This window comes from Tamandua tetradactyla, chromosome 15 (genome assembly GCF_023851605.1).
Source record: "Tamandua tetradactyla isolate mTamTet1 chromosome 15, mTamTet1.pri, whole genome shotgun sequence".
In the NCBI taxonomy this organism is placed as follows: Eukaryota; Metazoa; Chordata; class Mammalia; order Pilosa; family Myrmecophagidae; genus Tamandua; species Tamandua tetradactyla.
In genome coordinates, this window is record NC_135341.1 from 34,625,063 (window position 1) to 34,651,482 (window position 26,420).

A 26,420-nucleotide genomic window follows, 5' to 3' on the forward strand; every position below is an offset into this window, starting at 1 on the left:
TTGGAAAGTGAACCAGAAAACTGCTGAAAATAAAAATTGGATACATTGAATTTTAAATTTTCCCTCTAGATAAGTTAAAGGGAAGATTAGATACATACCTGAAGATAGAATTAATTAGCTGGAAGAGCTGACAGAATAACTAATAATGAAGCTCAGAGAAATAAGAGATAAAACATGAAAGAAGTTGAGACTAGAGTTACGAAGTTCAAAATATGCTAAAAGGAGTTTCAGAAGGAGAGATAGATGAGAGAAACGTATTCAGATAGACGAAGCTAGAACTTTTACAATTTAATGTAAGTTATGACCAATAAGATTGAGGAAGCCTAATGTAGAATACCAGAGACAAAGAGCAGATTTTAAAAGCAGCCAGCATAAAAAGATTCCTGCCAGTTATCAAACAGAGAAAACTTCTCTACTACGGTAATAGAGGCCTGAAGATCGTAGAATTATGTGTTCTGAGTACTTTAAACGTAGAAATAGTGACCAAAATAAACAATTTTTGAGGATAAAATGTGAAACAAAAATTCTGGGGAGCAGTATTTGTGTAGATAGAAGGGGATAATAGGAGTTAATATTTTAAGTTTCTTAGACTGTTTGGATAGAGGGAATAATAAAAGACACTTAAGTACTTCCCTAGGGATACGCTTGCACAAGAGTAGTTACAGGTCATTCACAAAATAGTAGCAGTGGAATATGGAGGTGAAGAGCATCTGGAAAGAAGACTGAATAGGGTCAGACCCTAATTCTTCCACTTAATAGTTTTTTGACCTTGGACAAGTTATTGTGCCTCAGTGTCCTCATCTGCAAATAATAGAACCTAACCAATCATATAGGCTTGTTATGAGAATTAATTAAATAAAATCTGTTGTGTTTAATGCTAAATTAATTGTGACAACTAATGCAAAACATAATCTAAATAAATCTAAAAAACGTAATGTTGAGTGCAAGAAACAAGTGCAGGAAAGGATTCAGTACTATATAATTTATGCAGTTTAAAGACAATAGTTTAACAAGAAAATTGTTTAAGTTCAGGAATGTAAGTACCTTTCGGGGAGGGGGGAAGAAGCATATTATACAGGAGGGGCTCATGGAAGGTTTCTGTTTCTTAAGCCAAATGATCATATTTGGGATATGTGGGGGAAAGTAAATCCTTCTTTTTAGGGCAGGCCACATTGGCTCAGCAGAATTCTCGTCTTCCATGCCGGAGACCCGGGTTCGATTCCTGTCACCTGCCCAAAAAAAAAAAAAGAGTAAATCCTTCTTTGATGGAGGACTTCTTAGCATTAATATGCATTGTGAACTTCCAAGAGGAAAATAGAATTTTTAGTGCTTCTTAGTTAGCCATGGAAACTTTTTAGTCTTAGCATCTGAGGTAGGATAAATTCTAATGAATGCTGAGCTTTGGCATGAGTTTTAATGACTAACTAGGATTCTGCTGCTCAGAGGCACAGATATTTTATTTAACTAACCACCTATCATTAGACATGTAGTTTGCTTGCATTTTTAATGTTATGGGCGGTGTTGAAATATTTTATTAAAAAAGATTTTTTTCACAAGACTGTAGTCTTCGCTTATGGAAAAGGGCTTTCTCTGGATTACTCTATTTCATTTCCTTTACTTTAGGAAGGAATTGTTGAGAATCTTTTCAAATGGGCCCGAGAGGCTGATCAGCCATTGAGGACATATTCTACTGGACTGTTAGGAGGTGCTATGGAAAATCAAGACATTGCTGCTAATTACAGGGATGAAAATTCACAGCTGGTAAGGACCATGTTAAAATACATTTTTGCATAGGATAGGATAGAGTATTCATTTGTAAGATCCTTCTTACCACTGGAGCGTGAATCAGGTAGATCCCAATTATTGCCTTTTACTGGAATGTAATCAACATTTCAAGATTACTGAGAGTTTTGATTTGATTTTTTTTGAACTGGAAAATGGCTGTTTTTCATCTTGTCAATGATCATGACAACTTACACTAGATAAAGAATGGTACTATTCCTTTTGTCCCATCCCATCCTCCCCACATAGGTTTAAAAATTTTCAAACATATAGCAAAGTTGCACAAGTTTTACAGTAAACACTTGTACAATAAACACATCACCTAAATAGATATTGAACATTTTACCCTTTTATCTATCCACCAGTCAGTCCGTCTTTTTTTTTTTTGGATGCAGTTCAAAACAACTTGAAGACATAATCCCTCTCTCTCTTTAAAACTAAGCACAATACCACTTTTTAGGGTTGGGCCCAAAAAGTTAGTACTTAAGAAAAGGTTAGAAAAAAAATTGTTGAACTTGAAAAGTAGATTATGTAATATATACAGGGTAGATGAAAATATCTAACAAATACAAGTTTGAGAAACCTACATGTTTGATTTCAAGGGTACTTTTTATGAATTGTATATGTATTTAGTGTCTGTCTCCTCACATGTGATGGCCTAGCCCAGCTTGAGCCAAACAGATCAGTTATGAATGATGGGTTGTATGTGCACATCTTCTGGTTTGGATTCTTTAGAAAATTTTATGGGGGAATGAGACTTTTAGCTATTCCTTATTTCATCAAGCTACAGAAATTGGATCAACCTATTTATGAAGTCTTTACTGTTAACAGACTTTGAGCTAAGTGCATGAGTATCCTATTCTCCTTCAATGGAAACAAGAATTCTTTAAGAATCATTTAAATTAAGATACAGAAAAGACAACCATTTTACTCCAGTATCTATTGATAGGTGGCAATAGTGCTTCGAAGATTGAGGGAGCTACAGCTTCAGGAGGTGACTTTGCGACAAGAAAACAAGCGTCCCAGCCCACGAAAGCTCTCTTCTGAACCCCTTTTGCCTCTGGATGAGGAAGCTGTGGATATGGACTATGGAGACATGGCAGTAGATGTAGTGGATGGTGAACAAGAAGAAGTCTCCGCAGACATGGACATATCCTTTCATCTTGGTTCAGGCCACAAGACTAGTAGCAGAGTGAACTCAGCAGCCAAACCTGAGGAAGGAGGATTGAGGAAAAACAAGTCAACAAAACAGGGTGACAGAGAGAACTTTAGGAAAGCCAAGCAGAAGTTGGGTTTCTCATCCTCTGATCCGGATCGCATATTTGTTGAGCTGTCTAATAGCAGCTGGTCGGAAATGTCCCCCTGGGTGATTGGTACCAATTATACCCTTTGTCCAATGACTCCTGCTATTGAGCAGCGACTCATTCTCCAATATTTGACCCCTCTAGGAGAATATCAGGAGGTAAGTTTATTGGGAAGAGTACACACTCTGGGACTGTCTTGTTTATTTCTGGTGGCGTTTGATACATTGACATATTCTTATTGTAGTACAGAAAAATTTTAGCCCCAAACTGGTCGAGTCTTACATAAACAGGTCACTTCTGATAAGGTCTACTTAATCAGAATGCTTTCTTTTATTTATCTTCGTAAGGAAGTGGGGGAAGAGGTGCTTCATTTCTTTAATCTCTGTCCTCATAGAATGGAGTGAAAAGAAAGCCAAAATTTAAGACTTAACTTTTGTTGTTCATTTCAGTTACTTCCCATATTCATGCAACTTGGATCACGAGAGTTGATGATGTTCTATATTGACCTGAAACAGACTAATGATGTTCTTCTTACTTTTGAGGCACTAAAGGTAAAAATCTTACAAAGGTTGCGTTATTGAGTATTTTATTGACACTGTATATTTTGGAATGAAGGGTCTCTGGGTTTTATTGCTTGGCATTTATCTTGCCAGATGAGTCAGAATAGTAACAAATTAAAAATTCTTATTTAAATAGATGAACATAGGCTTACCAAGTAAGTGCCTTACAGAAGTTTACGGGTCAGTCCTAGAGGGTGAAATGTTGAGGTGGAAAGTGGAGATAGACCTAGAAGTGACCTTGGTTATTGTTGCTGAATAGAATTGGAAAACTCTGTATACTGCCTTCTTAAGACATACTTAAGAAATACTTTTAAATATTCCCTCTGTCAGCCAGCAACACTCTTTATCTTACGGTGGTATGTTTATTGGGAGACGTTAGATGATGTGGGTGAACAAATTATAATCAGAAAAGAAAGAAATAATCCCAAATTCAATATAAATAATTGATTTCCTAGGTTGTGAAATGGCTAAACACTGGAGGGCAGATACGTCTAGCCCATGAGGTCTATACCTACCCAAGATAATTAAAGTATTCTGAATGAGGAGAGATAAATTGAATGAATAGCCTTGTGGCTATATAGTTTTAACCAGCAGATACGGATAGAACCAAGTTCCATTTTGAGAAGAGGTTATTAAAGTTACTTTCTACAAAAATATATAACATGAACCACATTGTAAGAATCCTGGAAACCCAAGAGAAAATGACAGTCACACTCTCACTTATAATAAAATAACAATATTTGTTCTCCATTCTCATTTTTATTAATAGATATAGATAATTAAAAAATAATAGCCGGGCTTTTAATTTAACACTTTTTACTTATATCATAAAAATATTTTACATGCTCCTACATAACTATCCTATACAATTTAGATGCTCCACAAATATTGTCCTTTTGTGGAATATTTATACTGTTTTAGTTTTCATTGTTATAAAGAATACTGTAGCAAAATCTCTAGAGATAACTTGTGGTGGGATATTTTCTTTGAATTTCTACTGCTTAGAGTGTATGGCAGGTAAACAACAAAACGTCATTCATTAATAAATGAATGAATTCTCTTTTAATACTGATGGGTTAAACTGGAATTTCCTTCCCCCAGCCCCCATGAAAAACTGAAGTTATAACCGTTTTACCTCTGTTAACTTTTAGTTTTAAAGTGAAGTTGCAATAAAAAAACAAACATAAGTAAGCCACAGTTTCTGTGAAGTCTTGGGCATGCAGAAGTCAGGGAAAACTGAATGAATATAAAAGTAAAATTTTAGACTGAACATGTAAAAAGTATAAAATTAATAAAGCTTAGAAAGGAATACAAAAATGTGAAGTTATTTTACTATAAATGAGATTGTGAATATCATTTTCTTTTGGGTTTTCACGATTCTCACAATGTTGTTCATGAGATACATTTTTTTTACTTTATTTTAAAAACATTTTTTACTGTGAAATATAAGGTATATGCAAAAAACAATAAATTTCAAAGAATATTTTAACAAATAGTTTTAAAATAAATTTCAAAGTATATATGGGATACAGTTCCACTGTTTCAGTTGTTTCCTTCTAGCTACTCTAAGATACTGGAGACTAAAAAGAAATATCAGTATAATGATTCAGTAGTCATACTCATTTGTTAAATTCTATCTTCTCTGTTACAGTTCCTCTCTCCTTTGATCGTTCTCCCACTCTTTAGGAATATTTGGACAATGACCATTGTAACTTCTTCGTATTGAGAGGGTTGTCGACATTATGGGGTAGGAGATGCAACTGGTTGTGTCATGAGGTTCATTTCTGTTGAAAATAATTTTAATGACATCATCTCAGAATGGTTCTTTGTTCTTTTCTTATTTCTTGGGTAGAACTGTATAACAACAAGGCTATTCACTTATCTCTCCATTTAAATTGCCTTAATTAACAAGGATAGATGTGGACATCTTCATCTAGATTTACTTGCAACTAACTTTTCTCACACCTAGGAAATTATCTTTACTGAAATTGGGCCTGCCCGCTATTTCTTTACTCATTTTCTGATTTGTATTTTCCCTTTGCCAAACTACTCTTGGCAACCATATTTTTGCCTTCATTCTTTGGTGAACACGAACCAGATACTGTGTGCAAGTGCTGTGGATACAAGGAGAAAAAAGATAAAACTTTTGCTCTTTATGGTTTGGTTAAGAAAAAGAGACATGTACACCTGTGATTTCTTTGAAATGTTATAGGTGTTATGAAAGACGTGTGGGGCACAAATGAGAAGTAGTCTGTTCTCCTTGGAAGATAGTAGTTTCTAGAAAAGACCTCATAGAAGAGATGATATTCTCTCTGGGTCTTTAAAGTCAGAACTTCATTGTTGATATTTCAAAGCATCTCCGTCCAGTAGAATGTTCTGTGATGATTGAAATGTTCTGTATCTGTGTTGTTTACTGTGGCTACTAGCACTGTGTGACTTTTGAGTACTTGAAATATGGCTAATACAGTTGAGGAACTGGATATTTAATTCAGTTTAATTTTGACTAAAATTTCGTTATACAGCCAGTGACTGCATTGGATAGCATAGTTCCAAAATGTATTGAAATGAAAGAGTTGAGGAAATTTGCCTTTCAGCCACTAGAAAATGTAGATTTGGAGTAGGTCAGACATATGTTGGAGGAATGTTTCCCTCATTATGTGTGGTGTGTGTGAGTGAGTGTGAGAGAATATGTGAGTTGATGGTTTTATTTTGGACAAAGCAGGTCAAGTTTATCTTCTTTGGCCAAAGGTATTGGCTTTCAGATGCAGCATCTGGCCCCAAACAGGATGCAATGGAAGAAGTGCTTGAATAGTTGCTATTTCTTTGGTTTGGGGGTAGGAAATTATAGGGGGTATGTCGTTGTTCAACTGCTAATATACAAAGTCATATAAAGGATTAAAGAAAATGAAGTAAGGATGAATAGGAAAAATTACAAAAGAGGTTTTTTTCAGTAGGGAAATTAAAATGTAGAAAGGTACATGTCTCACTTTGTTCAAAAGGAGACTTGGTGTAGGAGAAGGAACAAGTATTGAAGTTACTAGGAAAAAATGAGTTTAAATGGTAACTTTTGAACTAAACCTTATATAGTGAGGCAAAATAAAGATAGAAAATAGGCAGAATCTTTGCCCATAGGAGTGAGGTAAGCCAGAATGTAGATGGTGTTGAGCCAGTAGGATTAAGGTTCTCAGTAAATGTTGAGCCTGTTTTGTTCTCTGTTACCCCACCTACTCAGCCTGGTGGAGAACTGCCTATTTATGGTAATGATGTTATGAATGAAACACATGTAGTGGTGTGTTAGAGGAGAACCACACATAGTTTAGTCATTTATTGGGGGAGGTCTGAGTGGAGGTGTGGGAGAAAATTATGCAGCAGGCAAAAAATAGGGTAATGTGAGAAGGTGTTTGAATTATGTCTAACAAGGATTAATTTGAGTCTGGGTGTTGAGAGAACTTCCGAAGTGGGTACATACTTATTGTATTTGTCGTTGACCTTGGATGAGTTCCTACAGGTATCAAAATCATGCAGTTGCAAGTCTGTGATATCTCTTACCTTGTTTCTCACTAGGAAAACATCTTGGCATGGGAAACAGGAAGGGGAGCTCTAGCTCTCCTGAGGCCTTGTTGACATTGGCCAGGCTTCAGAGTCATAGAACCCTTAAAATTGCCTGAAAGATCAGGTGCACTCAGGGTGGTGGAAATTGAACAGAAAAATTAACAGAAACTTTTAAAGATCTATTCAAAATGTATTCCGATGAGTTTTAAATTTTACTGGTTTTGATAATTTGCTGACGTTTGTTCTTTTGGGATATATTTAGGATCAGTTCAAAATTAGGTGGAGTTGGGGGTTTTGAGTTTAACCGAAGCTAGAACATAGAACAGATTATGTCAAAAGGATTAAAATGGGAAATTTATCAAAAATCTCTTTAGAGAAGCTATGCAATAATAAAATTGTTGTAGGATTATATGATTACTTACTGCACTATTTCTTATTTCTCACCTTCATAAAGATGTTTGGAGTTGGAAGTGCCATGAGAAATATTATGGATTCTTAGAAGTTTTGTTCCTTTATTTGTTCTCTTAAGCAAGAATAGTGTTTCTTCTTGGGTGAGGGAGTAGTTGTCTACTTCAGAGTAGTCTTTGTATTTAATAGCAGCTTAAATTTAATGTTTTGTGATTGTCTAGATTGTTCCATGCTACCTTGTGTCTCCTTTGTTTAGCATCTAGCATCTCTTCTGCTCCATAACAAATTTGCCACAGAATTTGTTGCCCATGGTGGAGTACAGAAATTACTGGAAATTCCTCGTCCTTCTATGGCTGCAACTGGTGTATCTATGTGCTTATATTACCTGTCCTACAACCAGGATGCCATGGAAAGAGTAAGTCCAGTTTATTCAGGTGTGTGGGTTGGGTGGGGTCAATCTTTTGAGAAGGACACATTAACAGAATGACTTTTGGATGAGGAGAAATGAATAGCTGAAGGAATAAATTGTACCAAAAGAAGCAAGGAACATGAATATATCTGGTCTTTACCAAGCATTCTAGATATGTAAAATTGTTATGAAAGGTCCTGTTTTTTTCTGACTTTTAGGGGAAAATGTAGGATAAATTGGGGTCTAGGAACTTTATTTAGTTACCATTTCTTTTGCCTTAGGATCAGTACTTCAGGCACTGTTCAGTTATCCCTCATAATACTGGAGTTTTTTGTGCTTTTGAGTCAGTCTTTTGTAAAATCAACAAGTAATGCTTCATGTATTTTAACAAATAGTTTGTGGTAGAGATTGATAAAATCATTCTGGCTGTTCTCAGGGCTGCAGAGATTCCCCTATGTGATTGTTCTCTTCTGTTCTAGTTAAGACTTTCATATTTAGTGGCTTAAAAAAATTTATAAGTGGGTTATAATTTGAAAAGTAATGAACCCCCTCCCCCACCCTGGGGAGCTCCTAGGGATGCTTTTGTCATTTCTAAGTCTGGAAGATTTTTCTAATGTTGTTCTTTGTGATGTAGCTTTTTTGTACACTGAAGTTGGTAAGTGTTTCTTAAGCTATCCCTTTGTTCACCTTTGATTTGTCCATAAGATAATTGTTCTAGTTTGCTAGCTGCCGGAATGCAACACACCAGAGACAGATTGGCTTTTAATAAAAGGGAATTTATTTTGTTGGTTCTTCAGAGGAAAGGCAGCTAACTTTCCACTGAGGTTCTTTTTTACGTGGAAGGCACAGGATGGTCTCTGCTGGTCTTCTCTCCAGGCCCCTGGGTTCCAACAACTTTCCCCGGGATGACTTCTTTCTGCTTCTCCAAAGGCCTGGGCTGAGCTGCAAGTGCCGAGATGAGGAATGCCGAGCTGCTAGGCTGTGCTACATTGCGTTCTCTCATTTAAGCACCAGCCAATTAAGTCATACGTCACTCATTGCAGCAGACACGCCTCCTAGCCGACTGCAGATGTAATTAGCAACAGATGAGATTCACCTACCATTGGCTCATGTCTGCAGCAACAGAACTAGGTGCCTTCACCTGGCCAAGTTGACAACTGAATCTAACTACCACATAATCTTTTCTAAAATTTAATTTTTTTCTCTTGATTTCAACATGTGATGTAAGAGAAGGTAGTCTTTTGAAAATAGTAAACTAATCTGTGTGTGTGTTTGCATGTGTGTGTGCTTGCATGCACATACAAAATTCATTATGACTAAGATATAGAAAAAATCAAGTAAACCTAGGCAGTGCTTTACAAATTCATTGAAGCATGGCAGATATAAAAATATGTGGATGAGGGTGCAAGAATAGTTCAGTGGTAGAATTCTTGCCTGTCATGTGGAAGACCTGGGTTTGAGTTCTGGCCCATGCCCTTCCCAAAAAAACGAACAAACAAGCAAGCAAAACAAAGATAGATAAAACAAACAAAAAAATTAAACAGATGGTGCTGCAATACCAGATACTCACATGGAAAAATAATGAAATGTGACGCTGGGCATAAAGCATATGAAAAAAAAAACAGTGAAGAATCAATGAATAAATGGATACTACACTTGCAGAATTTAGTGTCAGAAGGCTCAGCCATTTTCATCATTCTGGGGAAACCCATTACATCTTTGAGCCTGATGTTTATCTGTTAAGTGGTAATTATAATGGCTATGTCACAGAGCTATTATGAGCATCAAAAGATTTAATATTTTTGTGAAAATTGGTAGTCAGTAAGTATATATATAGGTTGAATTTATCTAAAATCAGGTCATTTTCAGGTTTTGAATGGATTGAGTTCTAAATTTTCATTTCCGACAACTTTTAAAACTAAGAATGACTTGAACTGCAAATGATCTTGTATTCTGCAAGGAAATCTGTCTACTCTAGTGAATTTTTCATCCCTTGCAAGGGTTCTTTTGCCTCAAATTTTAAAAAATTAGGTTTAATTTTTATTTTTTGCAGGTTTGCATGCATCCCCACAATGTTCTGTCAGATGTGGTGAACTACACCCTGTGGTTAATGGAATGTTCTCATGCCTCAGGATGCTGCCATGCAACCATGTTCTTCTCAATTTGCTTCTCCTTCCGGGCTGTCTTGGAGCTCTTTGACCGCTATGACGGTCTTCGTCGTCTGGTGAACTTGGTGAGGTTCTTTTAATGGCTTGTCTTTGAGAGGGGTAGGGGCCCTGCTTGTGTTGGCTGCACTTTAGCAGCACACCACTGAAGAAAGAAATCTTCTGCCAGGAATTTTCGCTGTCGTTCTTTGTGAAGTGCCCCTCCGCCACCCCCACCCCCCTTTTTACAAGTTTCTCTTCCATTTTAAGTGGTTAGAGGACTCAGTGTCATTGTGGATTTGCCTTGGGTTTAGTAATCTTGTAAAGATAATTCCTATTGATAACATTCATCTTTCTGAAAGTAATGATTTTGTGCTTTAAGTTTTTCAACATGGATTGACTGTAACATATTTCAGTATGGGTTTAATGTTTTACGTTCGTATAGCTCCTGTTATGTTGAGTATAGATACATATACTTTGCTGTTTGTTAGTCTTGTTGAGCATAAAAGTTTATTGAGATCTTTTTCCTCTTTTTTCCTTCTGTTACTTTTCTCTTCCTGTTTGTGGTTTTCCCACCCCCTTTTGCCCCATTCTTTTGCCTCTTTCTTAATAGATCAGTACTTTGGAGATTTTAAATTTGGAAGACCAAGGTGCGCTTCTGAGTGATGATGAAATATTTGCTAGCCGCCAGACTGGGAAACATACCTGCATGGCCTTGCGCAAGTACTTTGAGGCTCACCTGGCCATTAAGTTGGAGCAAGTGAAGCAGTCGCTCCAGAGGACTGAAGGTGGTATTCTTGTCCATCCACAACCTCCATATAAGGTGAGAGGAAAGTTCTGCTAACACTTTCTGTGGCTTCTCTGGCCCAAAACTAAAATCCACATCAGTGGGATTTCTGTGGGATATATGTCGTTGAGTTATCCTTGACATGTGTGAGGCAGGATAATTGAAAAATGGATATCATAGGTGAATTTCCAGGACTTATTTTGCTCACAGTTAATATTTGCTAATTCTTTTCTCTGGGATACTAGAATGAAAAGATTAACTGAAATGTGTGTGAAAGAGAGCTTTCTTTTATGAAAAGTACTAGATATCCTACCTCTTCCTATTTGACATTTATTTCTGAAAGGGTGTGTCGGTCACTCTACATTGCTGTCATTTTTTAACTTACTTGACATGTTTTGGGTCCAAGATTATGGATACATCTTTATGTTTCAAAAATCACCAATTGAAAACAAATCAATTATTTTACATGGGGCTTCTTTTTCTTAAGCTGTAAAATATTAAGTACCAGGAAATTGAACATTTTGTTACTTTTTGGCAAAATATAAACCAAAACTTTATAAATAAACAAAAACTTTTTTTTATTCCATACATGAGCTTTTGTCTCAAATTGTGGAATTTGAATTACTTAGCTTTTTTGTTGAAACCTGTTGGCCACTGAATTGTGGTGGAGAAAGTAGCAGAGATAGAGTTCTTTAATAATGTCCATCTCTCCTTATAGGCGTGCTCGTATACTCATGAACAGATTGTGGAAATGATGGAGTTTTTGATAGAATATGGCCCAGCGCAGCTTTATTGGGAACCAGCTGAAGTTTTCCTCAAGCTTTCTTGTGTGCAACTTTTGTTGCAGCTTATTTCTATTGCCTGCAATTGGAAGACCTATTATGCAAGGTGGGACCAGAGCGAGATTTCAAATGAAGCTAGATCCTGCTTTTCGCTAAAGCCGATGTTTTGCACACAGTGTATGCTTAACATTTATTGAATTTAATTGAAATTTTGGACTTGAATCTAAGAAAGTAGATTAAGCATGATAATACGATTTCTAGTTTCCAGGAGTACCTGTTTAATTGTAAATACTGCATAATAGAGAGGGATCAACATCTGTACCCTCAGAGAGGTTACATAATTTACATGGCTATAGCTAGAGCTGGGGGTTGAAGTCATGTCATGAGACTGTAGTCTAGCATTCTTTGGTTCTTAGACATTAAATTTGTCTCTGCTACTTGGCAGACATATATATTGTTTATTTTACCTTCACATAAAAAAAGTATTTTTGCTCTTGGAATTCAACACACTTTTATGATTGTCACAATTCTTTCAGTGAAGGTGAGCAGGGCAGGATGAGGCTCAGAAAATGACAAATGATGACGTTAAGAGGTTAGCTGGCTTCTTTCTAAAGATAATTGTAAATGAAATTAAAGCTATTATGGGATAGTTGAAGAGAAGTTGGAAAAATGTTTATAAATAGTTTTCTTGCCTTTCTCTTGCTATCTGTTCACTGCCATAAAGACACGAGGGGCTTATTTACATTGACTATGGCTTGTTTACTAAATTCCAAGTTATCTAGGCAGGTGGAGCCTGCCTAGAACTTTGGAGCACCTGTTCTCAAACTTGTGTCTCAAGAACTCTTTACTACATTAGAAATTATTTTTTGTGTTATATCTACAGTTACCATTCTAGAAATTAACACTGATAAAAATTTAAAATATTTGTTTAATTCATTTAGAAATAATATGAACCCGAGTGCATGTTAGCATTTTTTAATGAAAAATTTCCTAAACAAAAAGTCCGTTTTAACAAAACCTTTTTTTTTTTTTTTGGCATGGGCAGGCACGGGAATGGAACCCGGGTCTCTGGCACGGCAGGCAAGAACTCTGCCACTGAGCCACCATGGCCTGCCCTAACAAAACTTTTTGAATGTCTTACTTAACATCTTATATCTGTTTCTGTACTAAGTCTCTTGTGATATCATCTTATATAGCCCTTGGAAAACTTCACTGTAAACTTGTGAATGAGAGTGTGAAAGGAAAGCTGCATTTTAGGATTATTATCAAAATGGTTTTGACTTAACAGGACCTTCTGAAAGGGTCTCGGCGAATTCCAGTGATTCCCTGACCACACTTTGAGAATTGCTGTTTTAGAGGATTGAAATAAAGTATGCTGTTGTATTTACTCAGAGAAATTAGCTCAGAAGATGATGAAAGTTCAGGAAGAACAGAAATATGTTTTGACTGATAAACCCATATTTGGATTACTAAAAAAAACACAAATATGTCCTTGACTTTAAAAAAGTTTATTTTCAGAAGTAAATGTCAACAATGCTTGTTTCTCCTTCAGAAAATATGAAATTTGCAAACAAAAGAGAAAATAACTCTTAGCTGCTGTTGTTTTCTTCCTGGTCTTTTTTCCAAATATATTGTGAAAATATATAATTGAGATTATACTGTTTAATCAAATTTTCCTTTTTTAATGAAATATGTCAACATACAGAAAACATGTGAATAATAGAACTCCTTTTTACTCAGGGTTCAACTAGGGTTAATATTTTGCTGTATTTGCTCCTTCTTTAGTTCTTTTCCTCTCCCTGCCTCCCCAGAGTAAGGTTCTGAATTTGGAGCACATTCTCTCGAATGGAGTATATATTATAAATACATATATATGTGTGTCTATAAACTATAACATAGTACTGTTTTATATGTTGTAATTATATAAAAATTATCTTGTATGCATGTTTTGCAGTGTGCTTTTTTCATCCTTGTGTTTTTGAGATTTGTACATGTTGATACTCATTTAAATTACTCATTTTCTATACTAGACTTTATGTATTCCTCTATTGATAGACATTTAGTGTTTTTCCTTTGTGGGTTTCCTTTTTTTTTTCTGTCAGGTAAATGATCCCGCAAATCTCTTTTTATAGTCTCTCCTGAGGATATGACCTAGAAGCTGGATTGTGGGTGTTTGCATTTTCACCTTTATAGAATATTGCCAAAATGCTTGTCAAATGAGCATACCATTTTCTTCTCCCCCCAGCAGCATATGGGAAGTTTTCATTTCCTTTTCAATGCTTGATATCATCATATTTTAAAATTATATCTTATGTTTTAATTTCATTAATGTATTTTTCACCCTTAGCCCTTAGAGTTCTTTGAAAGTAATTTTCAGTAGCTGCAAAGTAGTTCGTCATGTGAGTGTGCCGTGATTTGACACGTGTTCCTATTGCCTGTGTAGGCTTTCTCATTCTTTCAGTTTTAAATGATATGGCAGTGGACATCTTAATACATAAATACTTGCTTATATTTCTGATTATTTTTAGGACAGATTCATAGAGGTGAAATTCCTGGACCAAAAATTGTGAATGTTTTAAGAAACCTGATTCATATTTCCAGATTACTTTCTTAAAAAGATGTCCTAATTTCTATTCTCATCAAAAATTTGAGAGCATTTGTCTCCATGCACCCTCACCAACATTGGTGATTACCCCTTTGTTTTTAATCTTCACAGTTTGACAGGTGAAAATTCCATTCCTATGTTTTTTGGAATTAATATCATGGTGAATTACAAATCTTCTCTTGATACCATGGCTAGGAAACGAGCCATATCTGGTTCTGATCCATTGTACCTTTTTTTTTTCTTTCTTTAACTGTTGTTGTTTTTATGGCTGCATTCTAGTTTCCCTTTGACTAGTTCTTCTTCCTATCCAGGAATGACACTGTGCGCTTTGCTTTGGATGTCCTGGGTATTCTCACTGTAGTGCCGAAAATCCAGCTCCAGTTGGCAGAATCAGTAGACGTGCTAGATGAGGCTGGCTCCACTGTTTCCACTGTAGGTAGGTTTCCCCATGCAATTTTTTATTGCTGCGGGGTCTGGATTTCTTTTCCTTTGCTATCTGGTTGTGGTTACCCCCTGATCTAATTTTGTAGTGTTTGAATAGAAGGTAGAGAGGAGGGTACCTGGTCTCTGCCTGCAAATCGTGCCATACAGGTTCATATAAGGGAATTGTGCTAGTCAATTCAAGTTTTCTGAGTGGTACAGATATTTCTTCTATAATGGAACACAATGCACATTCCTGGAAACCTCATACTCTGCAGTCTTGTACTAAAAATAACATTTTTGGGAAAAATGGGTTGGGGCAGTTAGTTGCATAATTGTTCTGCAACTTTGTAATCTGAATGCTAACAAAAACAGTGATTGACAAGAAGTTCAGAATAGTAGTCTCCCCATATACATAACCAGAAGGAGAATACCGGCATCACTTTAATCAGAGCAGCCTGTTGCTGAAGTGGGTGTGGGAAATAGTATGGCTAGTTGTGGGTTCTGAGCTGTACCACTCTGGGGAGAAACCCCAAGGTGAAGGTACTTAACTTTAATTTTCTTAATATATAACAGAAAGAGACACTGTTACCACTGTAGCAGTTTGAGGATTTTTTCCTTTCTAACTGAAGGTTTTAATTTATTCCCACTATTGCTCTCTTTACCTAGGAAAAATTACACACAAGTCTTGGTGACTTCCACATAATACTGACATCATTTCCTTATTTAATAAGTGCCTATGAGTTATTGTGTTATAAAGGTAAATTTTATAAGAATGATTATATTTTAGGGTGCATGGGTGGTTCAGTGGTAGAATGCTCGCCTTCCATGTGGGAGAACTGGGTTCGATTCCCCAACCATGCACCCCCCCAAAAAAGAAAAGAATGATTATATTTTATAGAAATAATTCCTTGCACTTTTTAGAAACCATCACAGAGGGGGTTTTCTCGTAAGTAAAACAAAATGAATAGAACTCCATATTTTGACTCTGCCGAAGTTGGCCATTAGTTTTTTAAGGAATAACATACAAGTTCTTGTTTTTTTCCCAATAGGTATCAGCATTATTTTGGGAGTGGCGGAGGGTGAGTTCTTTATCCATGATGCTGAAATTCAGAAATCAGCACTTCAAATTATCATCAACTGTGTATGTGGCCCAGATAACCGTATCTCCAGTATTGGCAAATTCATTTCTGGAACTCCTCGGCGAAAGCTGCCGCAGACCCCCAGAAGCAGCGAGCACACCCTGGCCAAGATGTGGAATGTGGTACAGTCCAACAATGGCATCAAGGTGCTTCTGTCCTTACTGTCCATCAAGATGCCCATCACAGATGCAGACCAAATCCGGGCCCTGGCTTGCAAAGCCCTGGTGGGCTTGTCTCGCAGTAGCACTGTCCGGCAGATCATCAGCAAGCTGCCCCTTTTCAGCAGCTGCCAGATCCAGCAGCTGATGAAGGAGCCTGTGTTGCAGGACAAGCGCAGTGACCATGTTAAATTCTGCAAGTATGCTGCTGAGCTCATTGAACGGGTATCAGGGAAGCCACTCCTCATAGGCACTGATGTATCCCTGGCACGACTGCAGAAAGCGGATGTTGTTGCCCAGTCAAGGATTTCTTTTCCTGAAAAAGAGCTTTTGCTGTTGATACGAAACCATCTCATTTCTAAAGGGCTTGGAGAGACGGCAACTGTGCTGACAAAAGAGGCCGACTTACCCATGACTGCTGCCTCCCATTCCTCTGCCTTCACCCCAGTGACTGCTGCTGCTTCTCCTGTTTCTCTTCCCCGAACCCCTCGCATTGCCAATGGCATCGCAACTCGACTGAGCAGCCATGCTGCTGTGGCTGCCTCTGCCCCTGTTGCCCCTGCTGCCCACCCACAGCCACGACCTCCCCAGGGTTCACTAGCTTTGCCCGGCCCTTCTTTTGCAGCCAATTCCCCTTTGATTGGTAGGATCAGTTTTATCAGAGAAAGGCCGTCACCCTGCAATGGCAGAAAAATTAGAGTGTTGCGGCAGAAGTCGGACCATGGTGCCTACAGCCAAAGCCCAGCCATAAAAAAGCAGTTGGACAGACATCTTCCTTCCCCACCTACGCTGGACAGTATCATCACAGAATATCTTAGGGAGCAGCATGCTCGTTGCAAGAACCCAGTCGCCACCTGCCCACCCTTCTCTCTCTTTACTCCTCACCAATGTCCTGAGCCAAAACAGAGGCGACAAGCGCCAATAAACTTTACCTCCAGGCTAAACCGCAGGGCATCATTTCCAAAGTATGGAGGGGTAGATGGCGGGTGCTTTGATAGGCACCTTATTTTTAGCAGGTAAGGAGAGGCCTCCTTACCCCCCAGAAATTGGAATGATTTTTTTCTTTAAATTAATAGTGTTTGGGCAGTGTCAGCAGAAATTTTTAGTCCAGGAAACTGTTTGTTGGCCTGAAATAGCACTGGCTGTCACTTGGTGTGAATACACGAACAATGTAATTATCCTCTTTTGATAGTCATGGGTTCTTTGTGTGAATGTCGGCTGTATTGATGATGATATTCTATGTACTTGTCACAACTTGTATGCTTTCTAGAACCCTTGAAACAAACTGCCCTTCTCTTTCGAGTTGCCCCCGATTCTGATTCTTTGCAAATCATGCACAAAGGTTTTTTGAATACAGGTTTTAAACCATGGGAATGTTGTTGTTTAACGTTTTAAGCGGAGGTCCTTTTCTTTCATTTAATATGGAACTGAACCACTGAAGGTCACTGTGATATTTTGGAAGAACCCATTTAAAATATAAGTGCTCTTGTTTTTTTCTCTTATCCTTTTAGCAAAGTTTGCTTTTTCTGAATACCTGTACATTCTTTGTCTATGATTCTCTCTCTCTCTCTCTCTCTTTTTTTTTTTGCGTAGGTTCCGTCCTATTTCAGTATTCCGGGAAGCCAATGAGGATGAGAGTGGCTTCACCTGCTGTGCATTCTCAGCACGGGAACGGTTCCTTATGCTTGGCACTTGCACGGGGCAGTTGAAGCTCTATAACGTGTTTAGTGGACAGGAAGAGGCCAGTTATAACTGTCACAACTCAGCTATCACGCACCTTGAACCTTCCAGGGTAAGCACCTCTTCTTAAATTGCTCTCCATCATTCTTCTAAGATACTTTGTTGAACTGTGGATCTGCGGGTTGGCTGCCTGTTTTAATGATTTTTATTTTTTTGGCATGGGCAGGCTCCGGGAATTGAACCCGGGTCTCCAGCATGGCAGACGAGAATTCTGCCACTGAGCTACCGTTGCACTGCCCTTAAATCTTTGTGATGTTGAGTAATCTTTTTGGGGGGAGGTGCATGGTCTGTGAATTGAACGGCTGCCTGTTTTTGTACATAGAGTTTTCATTAGAACACAGCCAGACTCAGCTGTCTCCTATTGTCTGTGGCTGCTTTCATGCTACAAGGGCAGAGTTGTATCCATAACAGAAACCACGTGGCCCATATTTACTGTCTGGCCCTTTATGAAAACGTTGGTCAACTCCTGTTCTGATACCTGAATGTATATTGTTTCTGTATTTGTTTTCATTGGAAACTGAGATTATCAGCTATGAACCATGAATGTTTTCTTTTTGGCATCAGAAAGAGATATTAAAGTACTGTGAATTTGTAGGAAAATAAGCCTTACATGATTCCAATGGGTGATAGTTTATTAGTACTCTTCCCTAGATGGAATTGACACCTTTGGTATTCTAAAAGTCAGAACTGTTTAGATAAGGATAATTTTTCTGATTTTGAAGTGAAGGGGGTTGGGTGGGCCATGGTGGCTCAGCAGGCAGAGGTCTTGCCTGCGATGCCTGAGACCTGAGTTCGATTTCTGGTGCCTGCCTTTGCAGAAAAAAATTAAAGGGGGCTTACCCTTTATTGGGTAGGTCTTAGAGTCCTTAACTAGAAATGTCTTCAGGTGTCTGATATTTCAGATTAAAAGGCCGAGGGAAAACTAAATAACAAGAAAAAGAGAAACCATCTTTTCAAGTTCTTTTTCTCTTCCTTGGAACTATTGTAGTTTATGTTCTAGGAGACTCTAATATTTTCATGACTTCAGTTATTTTCTGGGACATTGCAGGTACAGTGTACCTAACTTAAACCCAGTGGCTTCTAACCATTTCTGGGTTCTTAGAATTTTTCTAATCTTCCCTTTAAACCAAGTATTTTTTATGTGTGTGTGTGTGTGTGTGTGTGTGTGTGTGTGTTTGTGTGTGCTTCCAGGATTAAAAAGTTTTATTTTATAATGAGCATGCATATTATATGTCTCATGTTCTTTTTTTTTTTTTTTTTAACTTTTCTTTTATTGTATAATATACGTACAAAGCAAAGAAAGAATTTCAAAGCACTCTTCAACTGGCAGTTATAGGACAGATCCCAGAGTTTGTCATGGACTACCATTCCATCATCTCTGATTTTTCCTTTAGCTGCTCCAGAACATTGTAGGCTAGATGGAATATATGTATTTTTATCATCACATCAACTTTTAAATTTCTTTTTTTTGAAAAATTACATGTATACAAAAACAATAAATTTCAAAGTACAGCGCAACAATTAGTTGGAGAGCAGATTTCAGAGTTTGGCATGGGTTACAATTCTACAAATTTAGGTTTTTACTTCTAGCTGCTCTAAGATACTGGACACTAAAAGAAATAAAAGTATAATTCAGCAATCATACTTTTTGTTAAGCCCTACCTTCTCTGTATAATTCCACCATCACCTTATGTGTATATTTTAAAATGATAATGGCAGATAGGGATGTATGCATGTATGTAAACACATGGTTACACACTGTGGACCTCCTTCTTCTTTTAGGACGGGTCATTGCTGCTGACATCTGCTACTTGGAGCCAGCCTCTGTCTGCACTTTGGGGAATGAAATCAGTATTTGATATGAAGTATGTATCTGCTTTTGTGACCTGGTTTCTGTGTGCTACTTACTTATTTATACCCCTCTACACCTGGTCCTGAGACTCAAAGCTTTTTGGGAAAAGAGAAATGCTATTATTACTAACTTCTTCCTTCCTCACCTGAGGCTCATGTTTGACATGATTTTATCTTCCTTGATTCCTAGATATTCGCAACAGGTATAGCTGTTCCTTTTATGCATCAGACCTTTCAGTAATCCAAAACAGCAGATCCATGTAACTTAGCATATTCATGTACAACAGCCACATTCTTTGCTGGGGCATATCAAAAGACAGTTGTGTTCCATTAGCTGTTTCACTTATCACATAATTCCTGTTAATTCTTTGGGGTGTACTTGCACAAACTGATGGAATTTTCTTTTTAATTTTTAGTGTACATTTTTCCCCCTTTTTTTCTTGGGACCTGATGATATTCAGGTGCATGTGGCTAGGCAAGAGGCTGAGGATCACCTTTATTATCAGTCCATTGAAGGAGTCTGTCGTGAAGATCTGTTATTCCCGTACTTCTGTTGTTTGTTTGTAGGCATTCCTTCACAGAAGATCACTATGTCGAGTTCAGTAAGCACTCTCAGGATCGGGTCATAGGCACAAAAGGGGACATTGCCCATGTAAGTATTTAAGAATCTACTGCTTTCAAGCTGATCATACCCATTTGTTCTACTAAAATTTTCTGGATTGTGAATTTGAGGGCTTAACTCATATGCGCAACTAGAAATTACTTAATGATATTTTTCCATTTAGAGTCTAGAAGCATAGTAAGGTAGTTCTGAGATACATGGGAAAAATTTTGAAGGGTTGAACATGAACTTAACCTAGCAACTTGAAAAATATGTCTTTAGAATAATAGATACTTTTGAATTCCTAATAAGTTTTAGATGAAATAAAGTCTGTGCTTTAATGAAGCCTCATGAGGTAGACAGACTAAACAAAGAAGCAGACATGGTATGTCAGATGGTAAGTGCTGTGGAGAAAATAAGTGATATAGGGCACTTGCTTTTGTCTAGGAATAGTCAGCCTTGTGTGTTAGGGTAACATTTAAGCAGAGCTCTGGAGGAAGCATAGATGTTGTAGAAAAGTGTTTGGATACGGAGGGAAAAGCAGGGGAAAAACCCTTGCTTGGGAGGCAGGAGGGTAAGGAGAGGTAAGAACTGAGGTCAGTGAAGAGATCAAGGCCCACATTGTGTAGCATCTTGCAGGCTTTGGTCAGGACCTTTAGATTTTTGTTTGAGATGATGCCACTGGAGGGCAGGCAGAGGGATACATGGCTGATGGAAAGTTTTAAACTGTGATTCTGACTTCTGTGAGAGTAGCATGGACAGGCCATTCAGTTTGGAAGGTGTTGTGCCAGCCCACATGTAAGAGGTGATGGTGTTGGGTCCAGGTGGGCATGATGAAAGATGATGGGGTTGCGTTCTGGGATTTTGGACATGTTGAGTTTGAGATTCTATTAGACATTCAGGAGGGAAACAAGCAGTTGAATAAGCAAATTGGGAATTCTAGAGAGATATCTAGATCTAGGATGGAAAATAGAAAGGTGGTTGTTGTCCATATCTCATTAGTACCCTGAGGTCACCCCTGGGGGAGAGAGGAGTGAAGTGATATAGGGATGGAGCCCTTGCATGGGCAACTATTTTATCAAGAGCTAGCTCCGTGAACTGGTGGGGTGGCAGTCTTAAAGGAGTGGGTTCACAAGAGTTCAGGAGAAGAGAAGTAGAGACTTTGAGTTTAGAAAGCTGTTTTGAGGTATTTTGCTGAAAGCTTCTCTGAAACAGAGAAGTGTAGTAGTAGCTGTGGAGGGGAATGTGGAGTGAAGTGGTGAAGGCAGGAGTGTTTCCCTCAACTTTTCAGATGTAAGAGTACACAGAAAAGTTGAAAGAATAGTTACATATACCCACTGCCTAGATTCATCAATTGTTATTATTTGCCCTATTTTCTTTCTGTGTAGATGTGTTTGTGTTTTTCTGAATCATTGAAAGTAAGTTGCAAACATAGTGACATTTTATCCCTGAGTCCTATAACATGTATCACCTAATAGTTAGGATACTTTATATTATGTAATCAAACTACCGTTGTCAAATTTAAGGAAACTTATAGTAATTCCTTAATATTCTTTAATATCCTCTAGTCCATACTCAGTTTTTCCAGTTGCTCTTGATGTGTTTGGTTTCAAGTGTTTTGTTTTTTGTTTGAACCAGGATCTAGCCAAGATTCACACATTGCATCTGGTTGTTGTGTCTCACTAATTTTTTAAACTGAAGAACCATTTCATCAGTTTTTATGACACTGACTTTTGAAGAAACCAGGCTAGTTGTCTTATCCCATATTCTAGATTTATTTGATTGCTTTCTTGTGGTATTTCAGAGGATTTTTTTTAAAGATTGGAAATATTACAGCATGTCTGTAAGCAGATGGGTAAGATCTGGTCTCTGCGTGGGTTTCACATTGTAGATTTAGTATTGTAGAAACTTTTAGTATCATGGAGCCAAAATATGTATACTGGGAGATTTTCAAGAGAAATAAGTATTTCATTGATGCCTGTCTCCCAAAAATAACTCCTAAGGAGTATTCTGGGGGTGATTTTTGATTGTTCCATATGGAAAATTTCTTAGTTTTAATCTCAGAAGCATTTTTTGTTTATTTTGTAAAGGGGAGAGAAAGAAAGATGGTTTTCTTATCACTACCACAGTTTTACTTATTTTCTTACTCGTGGGAAAGGGATTTTTCAAACCTTAATTGGGAACCTAAGCACTTAAACTTTGGTTGGGTGGGTATGGTCTTCTTACTTTCTAGTTTTTTACAATATAGGACTTTGGTAAATTTGGGGATGGGAGTGGAAGTGGGCTGTGGGTTTACACAGCCTCTCTTTGAATTTGTCCATGTTGGTCTGATTTTTCTTTCCCTACCCCTTCTTCTCTAAAGATTTATGATATTCAGACTGGCAACAAGCTGTTGACTCTGTTTAACCCAGATCTTGCCAACAACTACAAGAGGAACTGTGCCACCTTTAATCCTACAGATGATCTTGTCTTAAATGATGGTGTCCTCTGGGATGTCCGCTCTGCACAGGCCATCCATAAGTTTGACAAGTTCAACATGAACATCAGTGGTGTTTTCCATCCGAATGGGCTGGAGGTCATTATTAACACTGAGATCGTATCCTTTACACTCATGTCTTACTTTCCATTGGTTATCTAGGTTGTGATGTAGAAATAATTCTTTTTTTTTTTTTTTTTCCATCAATACTTGGTTAAAGTGTCCACACAAGGCCTTTTCTGCTGGTTTGAAGTATTTGTCAATCTCCAGTGGCCTCTTGCAAATTTTGGTAATTACTGGTAACTAGCCCATTTTCTTTGTAATGGGAAGAGTGACCAGGTTTTTGCTCCTCCTCCCTTCCCCTCCACTTTCCTAAGTATTGAATTTACATGTATTTATTTTTTGAAGGATTTCATTTTTTGTTGTATAGAAAAAAATTGCTAGAAATGTAAGAGTGAAATGAAGTGCTCCTGTTGAGAGGAAGGGAGCTCGTGTAGCATCCTTATCTGTGAGGATACAGTAGGATATTTTCAGGAACATTATTCAGTACTGTGTATTTTACAAGCTTCTGTGTTACCTTGAGCCCGTTAGCCTTTCCATATCTTTTAAATGGAGGGCCTAAACTTATCGGCATCAGTACTTTGCATGAAAAATAAATTTTTTTTCCAAATTTCCCCCTTAAAGTTATATGAGAAGTTTTGCATAAAGTAGTGTTTCCTTGACTACTCTTCTCCTAGTGGGACCTTCGCACTTTCCATCTTTTACATACAGTTCCTGCTCTGGATCAGTGTCGTGTGGTTTTCAATCACACGGGGACAGTGATGTATGGAGGTAATAAACTTTGTACTTTTCTTCATTGTTCTTCTTCCTTCTCTTCCCCTTCACTTAATTTGATATTCCTTTTGGAAATACTTCTTATGTTGAATTGGAAAGCATCTAAAAGTTGCAGCATAAAAAATAAAGTGATAGTAAACAAGTGATGACAAAAGAGAAGATAAAAATAATGTTGATTTAGGGTGAACTGTCTTTGAAAATCACAAGTAAATCTTGTATAGGGAGAAATTCCATGCAGTAATTTTCCCCGTCTGTTGTTTTGAACTTAAAAACCTTGGCATTTTTTGTCTTGTACCCCTCCAGCTGTAACACTTTAGTATTTGCCCTAGTTTGTGGGATATGCAGAAAAATCTCTATCAGCCGTTGTGTTTTCTGCCTTTGTGAACAGAGATGGTTCTGATTCTATTTGTGTTTTGCTTCTTTCCTCTTCCGCACAACTAGCTATGTTGCAGGCAGATGATGAAGATGACTTAATGGAAGAGCGAATGAAAAGCCCTTTTGGATCATCCTTCCGAACATTTAATGCAACTGACTACAAACCTATAGGTAAGCATGCATGGCACGCATTGATCATTTTGTCATGTTTTGATGGTCCTTATTTAACATCCTCCATTTTCTGGGAGGACTAATTTTTCTTTGAAGATCAGAAAAGTTATGGAAATTATTAAAAAAAAATTCAGCTGAAATCTTTTAGAGTGAAAACAGTTTTTATCACAACAGTAGTCTTTACTAGTGAATTTTGTCACATTCTGTTTTCCAGCTACCATTGATGTGAAACGGAACATCTTTGACCTGTGCACAGACACCAAAGACTGCTATCTTGCTGTCATTGAGGTAAAAGGAGCTTGCAGAGACCATGTTCTTTTGTTCTGATGTTGAGTTTGTACTGTAGGTATTTGGTCTGGTATAAGATGTGTTCTAAAGTTGATAAATGCCTGGTGGTAGGTTATTGTGACAATAATCTCCCTTTTGATGGGGTTTGGGAAATACACTGTGCAAGAAAAAATAGTAAGAAAATCCCAATATAAGACAGTTTACAGGAGTTTGTCTCCTGTGCTCATGCCATCCACTCTTTCTCAGAGCAGTCTGGATCTCTCACCAGAGCAAGACAAGTATGTTCTAAAGATGGTGGTCTCTCCTATGCTTATATTTCCCCTACCCAAGCCTTCTCATCCTGTTTTTTTTTCACCCCCACTCTGTGTCCTAGGTATAACATTTTCATCGAAAATTTTGGGTAGCTGAAGCTTTGAAAGTGACAGAATGCAGTCTTGTGGGTGTTGGTCAGAGCTAAGGTGTTGGATATGGGCTTTATGAAACTGATTGTTTCTGGTGGGCTGGGGGTTCTATTTCAGAACCAAGGCAGCATGGATGCCCTGAACATGGACACAGTGTGCAGGCTGTATGAGGTGGGCAGGCAGCGCCTGGCGGAGGACGAGGATGAAGAAGAAGACCAGGTCAGTGGTCTTACAGAGTTCTTTCTGCCTGAGGTTATGATGCTCTTTGCTGTAGGAATTTTGTAAGATCGGCCTGTGCTACCTGCTACCATATTCTGCAGACCTGTCCCAGGCCCTTGACCAGATCACTGAAATTCAGACAAAGAAAAGCACATTTTTATTGTTAAAAAACCTTGATTGGTACCTGATGACCCTGTGAGTTCCATTTCTAGATTAGTTTTGATCAGAGATAGGTTAGCCATCTTTGATTTTATTTTAGAGATTTCCTTAGTGTACCAGTGCCCTGTTCTGATTTCATGATAAGTAGCCCCCATACTCCCAGTGTCAGTATGAGGTAGAAAAGTCACTCTGCTGAGATGGATTGTAGGAAGTGGTTTAACCTTATGAAGTTTTGGTTTACATTTTCTCAGTTTTATAGTGAAGTCTATTTTTAGAGTAATGGAGTAGAGCTTATAGCTGAAGAGAAGGTTTTCATGCTTTTTGAGAAATCGAACACTTAGAAAATTTAAGTAGATTGTATCGTGTTCCACAACCTTAGCTTTTCCTTTTTCATAGGGGATTTTGGTCTGTGTTCATCTTATGGTAGGTGCTTGCCTGTGTGGTATGTCATGTTTGTTCTGAAGAGTTTCTCAGATTTTTGAGTTTCAGCAGTTCTTTTCTGTCTACTGGGCTCACATGTGAATTCTGCATATTCTGTACATTTTCAGGGCCACATTCTTCCATTGAGTCTTCTGTGAAATATTCAATGCCAAGTCAGTAATATAAAGTTAAAAATTAATGACTAGGGTTTGAGTTTCTCTTGTTGCAGGTATTAAAGTAGATAAAATGCTTTTTTCCAAGATCTTGAGTTCATATGTGTTTTCTTCCTCCACTGTGGTATTGCTTAGTCTTGGTGCTCTGACTCCTCTTTTTTAAGTGTTCCGGAGAAGGAATGGGGCTGTTGTAGGATGAGAGTAAGCATCCATTGCCACAGCTCTTTTGCCCTCATACCTCTCCTACTGTTTGGTAAGTCATTCTCCTTAGTTAGGGCTAATGGAATAGCTTTCTGCTAGTGTCCTTCCCAAATAGTTTGTGCTTAAAATTGGAAAGAATTCTTTAAAACAAAATTTTTTGAAAATGGTAACTTCATAAATATTTTTTGAATGCAAGTCTGATACTGTGGTCAAAGGACCTCTGGTTTTCTCTAACAGGAATCCTTTTTTAAAATATTACCTGGGATCAAAAAGATAAAACAGAGACTTGGCCAAGCAGAGCAAGGACAAAAAACTTCTTGTATGGAGCAGAGGAGAGCTTTCTTCAGGGCTTGGCTGCTTCTTGACCCAGGGGTACTGTGTGTTTGGTGCTTCCCTCTGTGGGATGCCCTCTTAGAGGAGAGGCTGTTTCCCAGCTCTGTCCTTCCTCTTCCTTCCTC

The 26,420-nt window shown here is 37.8% G+C and overlaps 1 protein-coding gene across 10 annotated transcripts in view; it reads left to right on the forward strand.

Annotated features, from left to right (window-relative positions):
- Window positions 1-26,420, forward strand: part of DCAF1 (DDB1 and CUL4 associated factor 1) — an 82,569-nt gene that overhangs the window by 42,759 nt on the left and 13,390 nt on the right. For 8 of the 10 annotated variants that reach the window (XM_077129136.1, XM_077129133.1, XM_077129139.1 and 5 more), the window contains 17 exons: window positions 1,624-1,761; window positions 2,732-3,244; window positions 3,536-3,637; window positions 7,863-8,021; window positions 10,069-10,248; window positions 10,773-10,982; window positions 11,665-11,834; window positions 14,645-14,769; window positions 15,806-17,069; window positions 17,647-17,845; window positions 19,576-19,658; window positions 20,212-20,296; window positions 22,608-22,841; window positions 23,459-23,552; window positions 23,997-24,101; window positions 24,316-24,389; window positions 24,908-25,009. In XM_077129136.1, coding sequence (XP_076985251.1) covers window positions 1,624-1,761; window positions 2,732-3,244; window positions 3,536-3,637; window positions 7,863-8,021; window positions 10,069-10,248; window positions 10,773-10,982; window positions 11,665-11,834; window positions 14,645-14,769; window positions 15,806-17,069; window positions 17,647-17,845; window positions 19,576-19,658; window positions 20,212-20,296; window positions 22,608-22,841; window positions 23,459-23,552; window positions 23,997-24,101; window positions 24,316-24,389; window positions 24,908-25,009 — 3,837 coding nt within the window. Of the gene's footprint in view, window positions 1-1,623; window positions 1,762-2,731; window positions 3,245-3,535; window positions 3,638-7,862; window positions 8,022-10,068; window positions 10,249-10,772; window positions 10,983-11,664; window positions 11,835-14,644; window positions 14,770-15,805; window positions 17,070-17,646; window positions 17,846-19,575; window positions 19,659-20,211; window positions 20,297-22,607; window positions 22,842-23,458; window positions 23,553-23,996; window positions 24,102-24,315; window positions 24,390-24,907; window positions 25,010-26,420 lie in introns of those variants that run through there. The other 2 variants (XM_077129140.1, XM_077129141.1) reach the window with 2 other exon arrangements.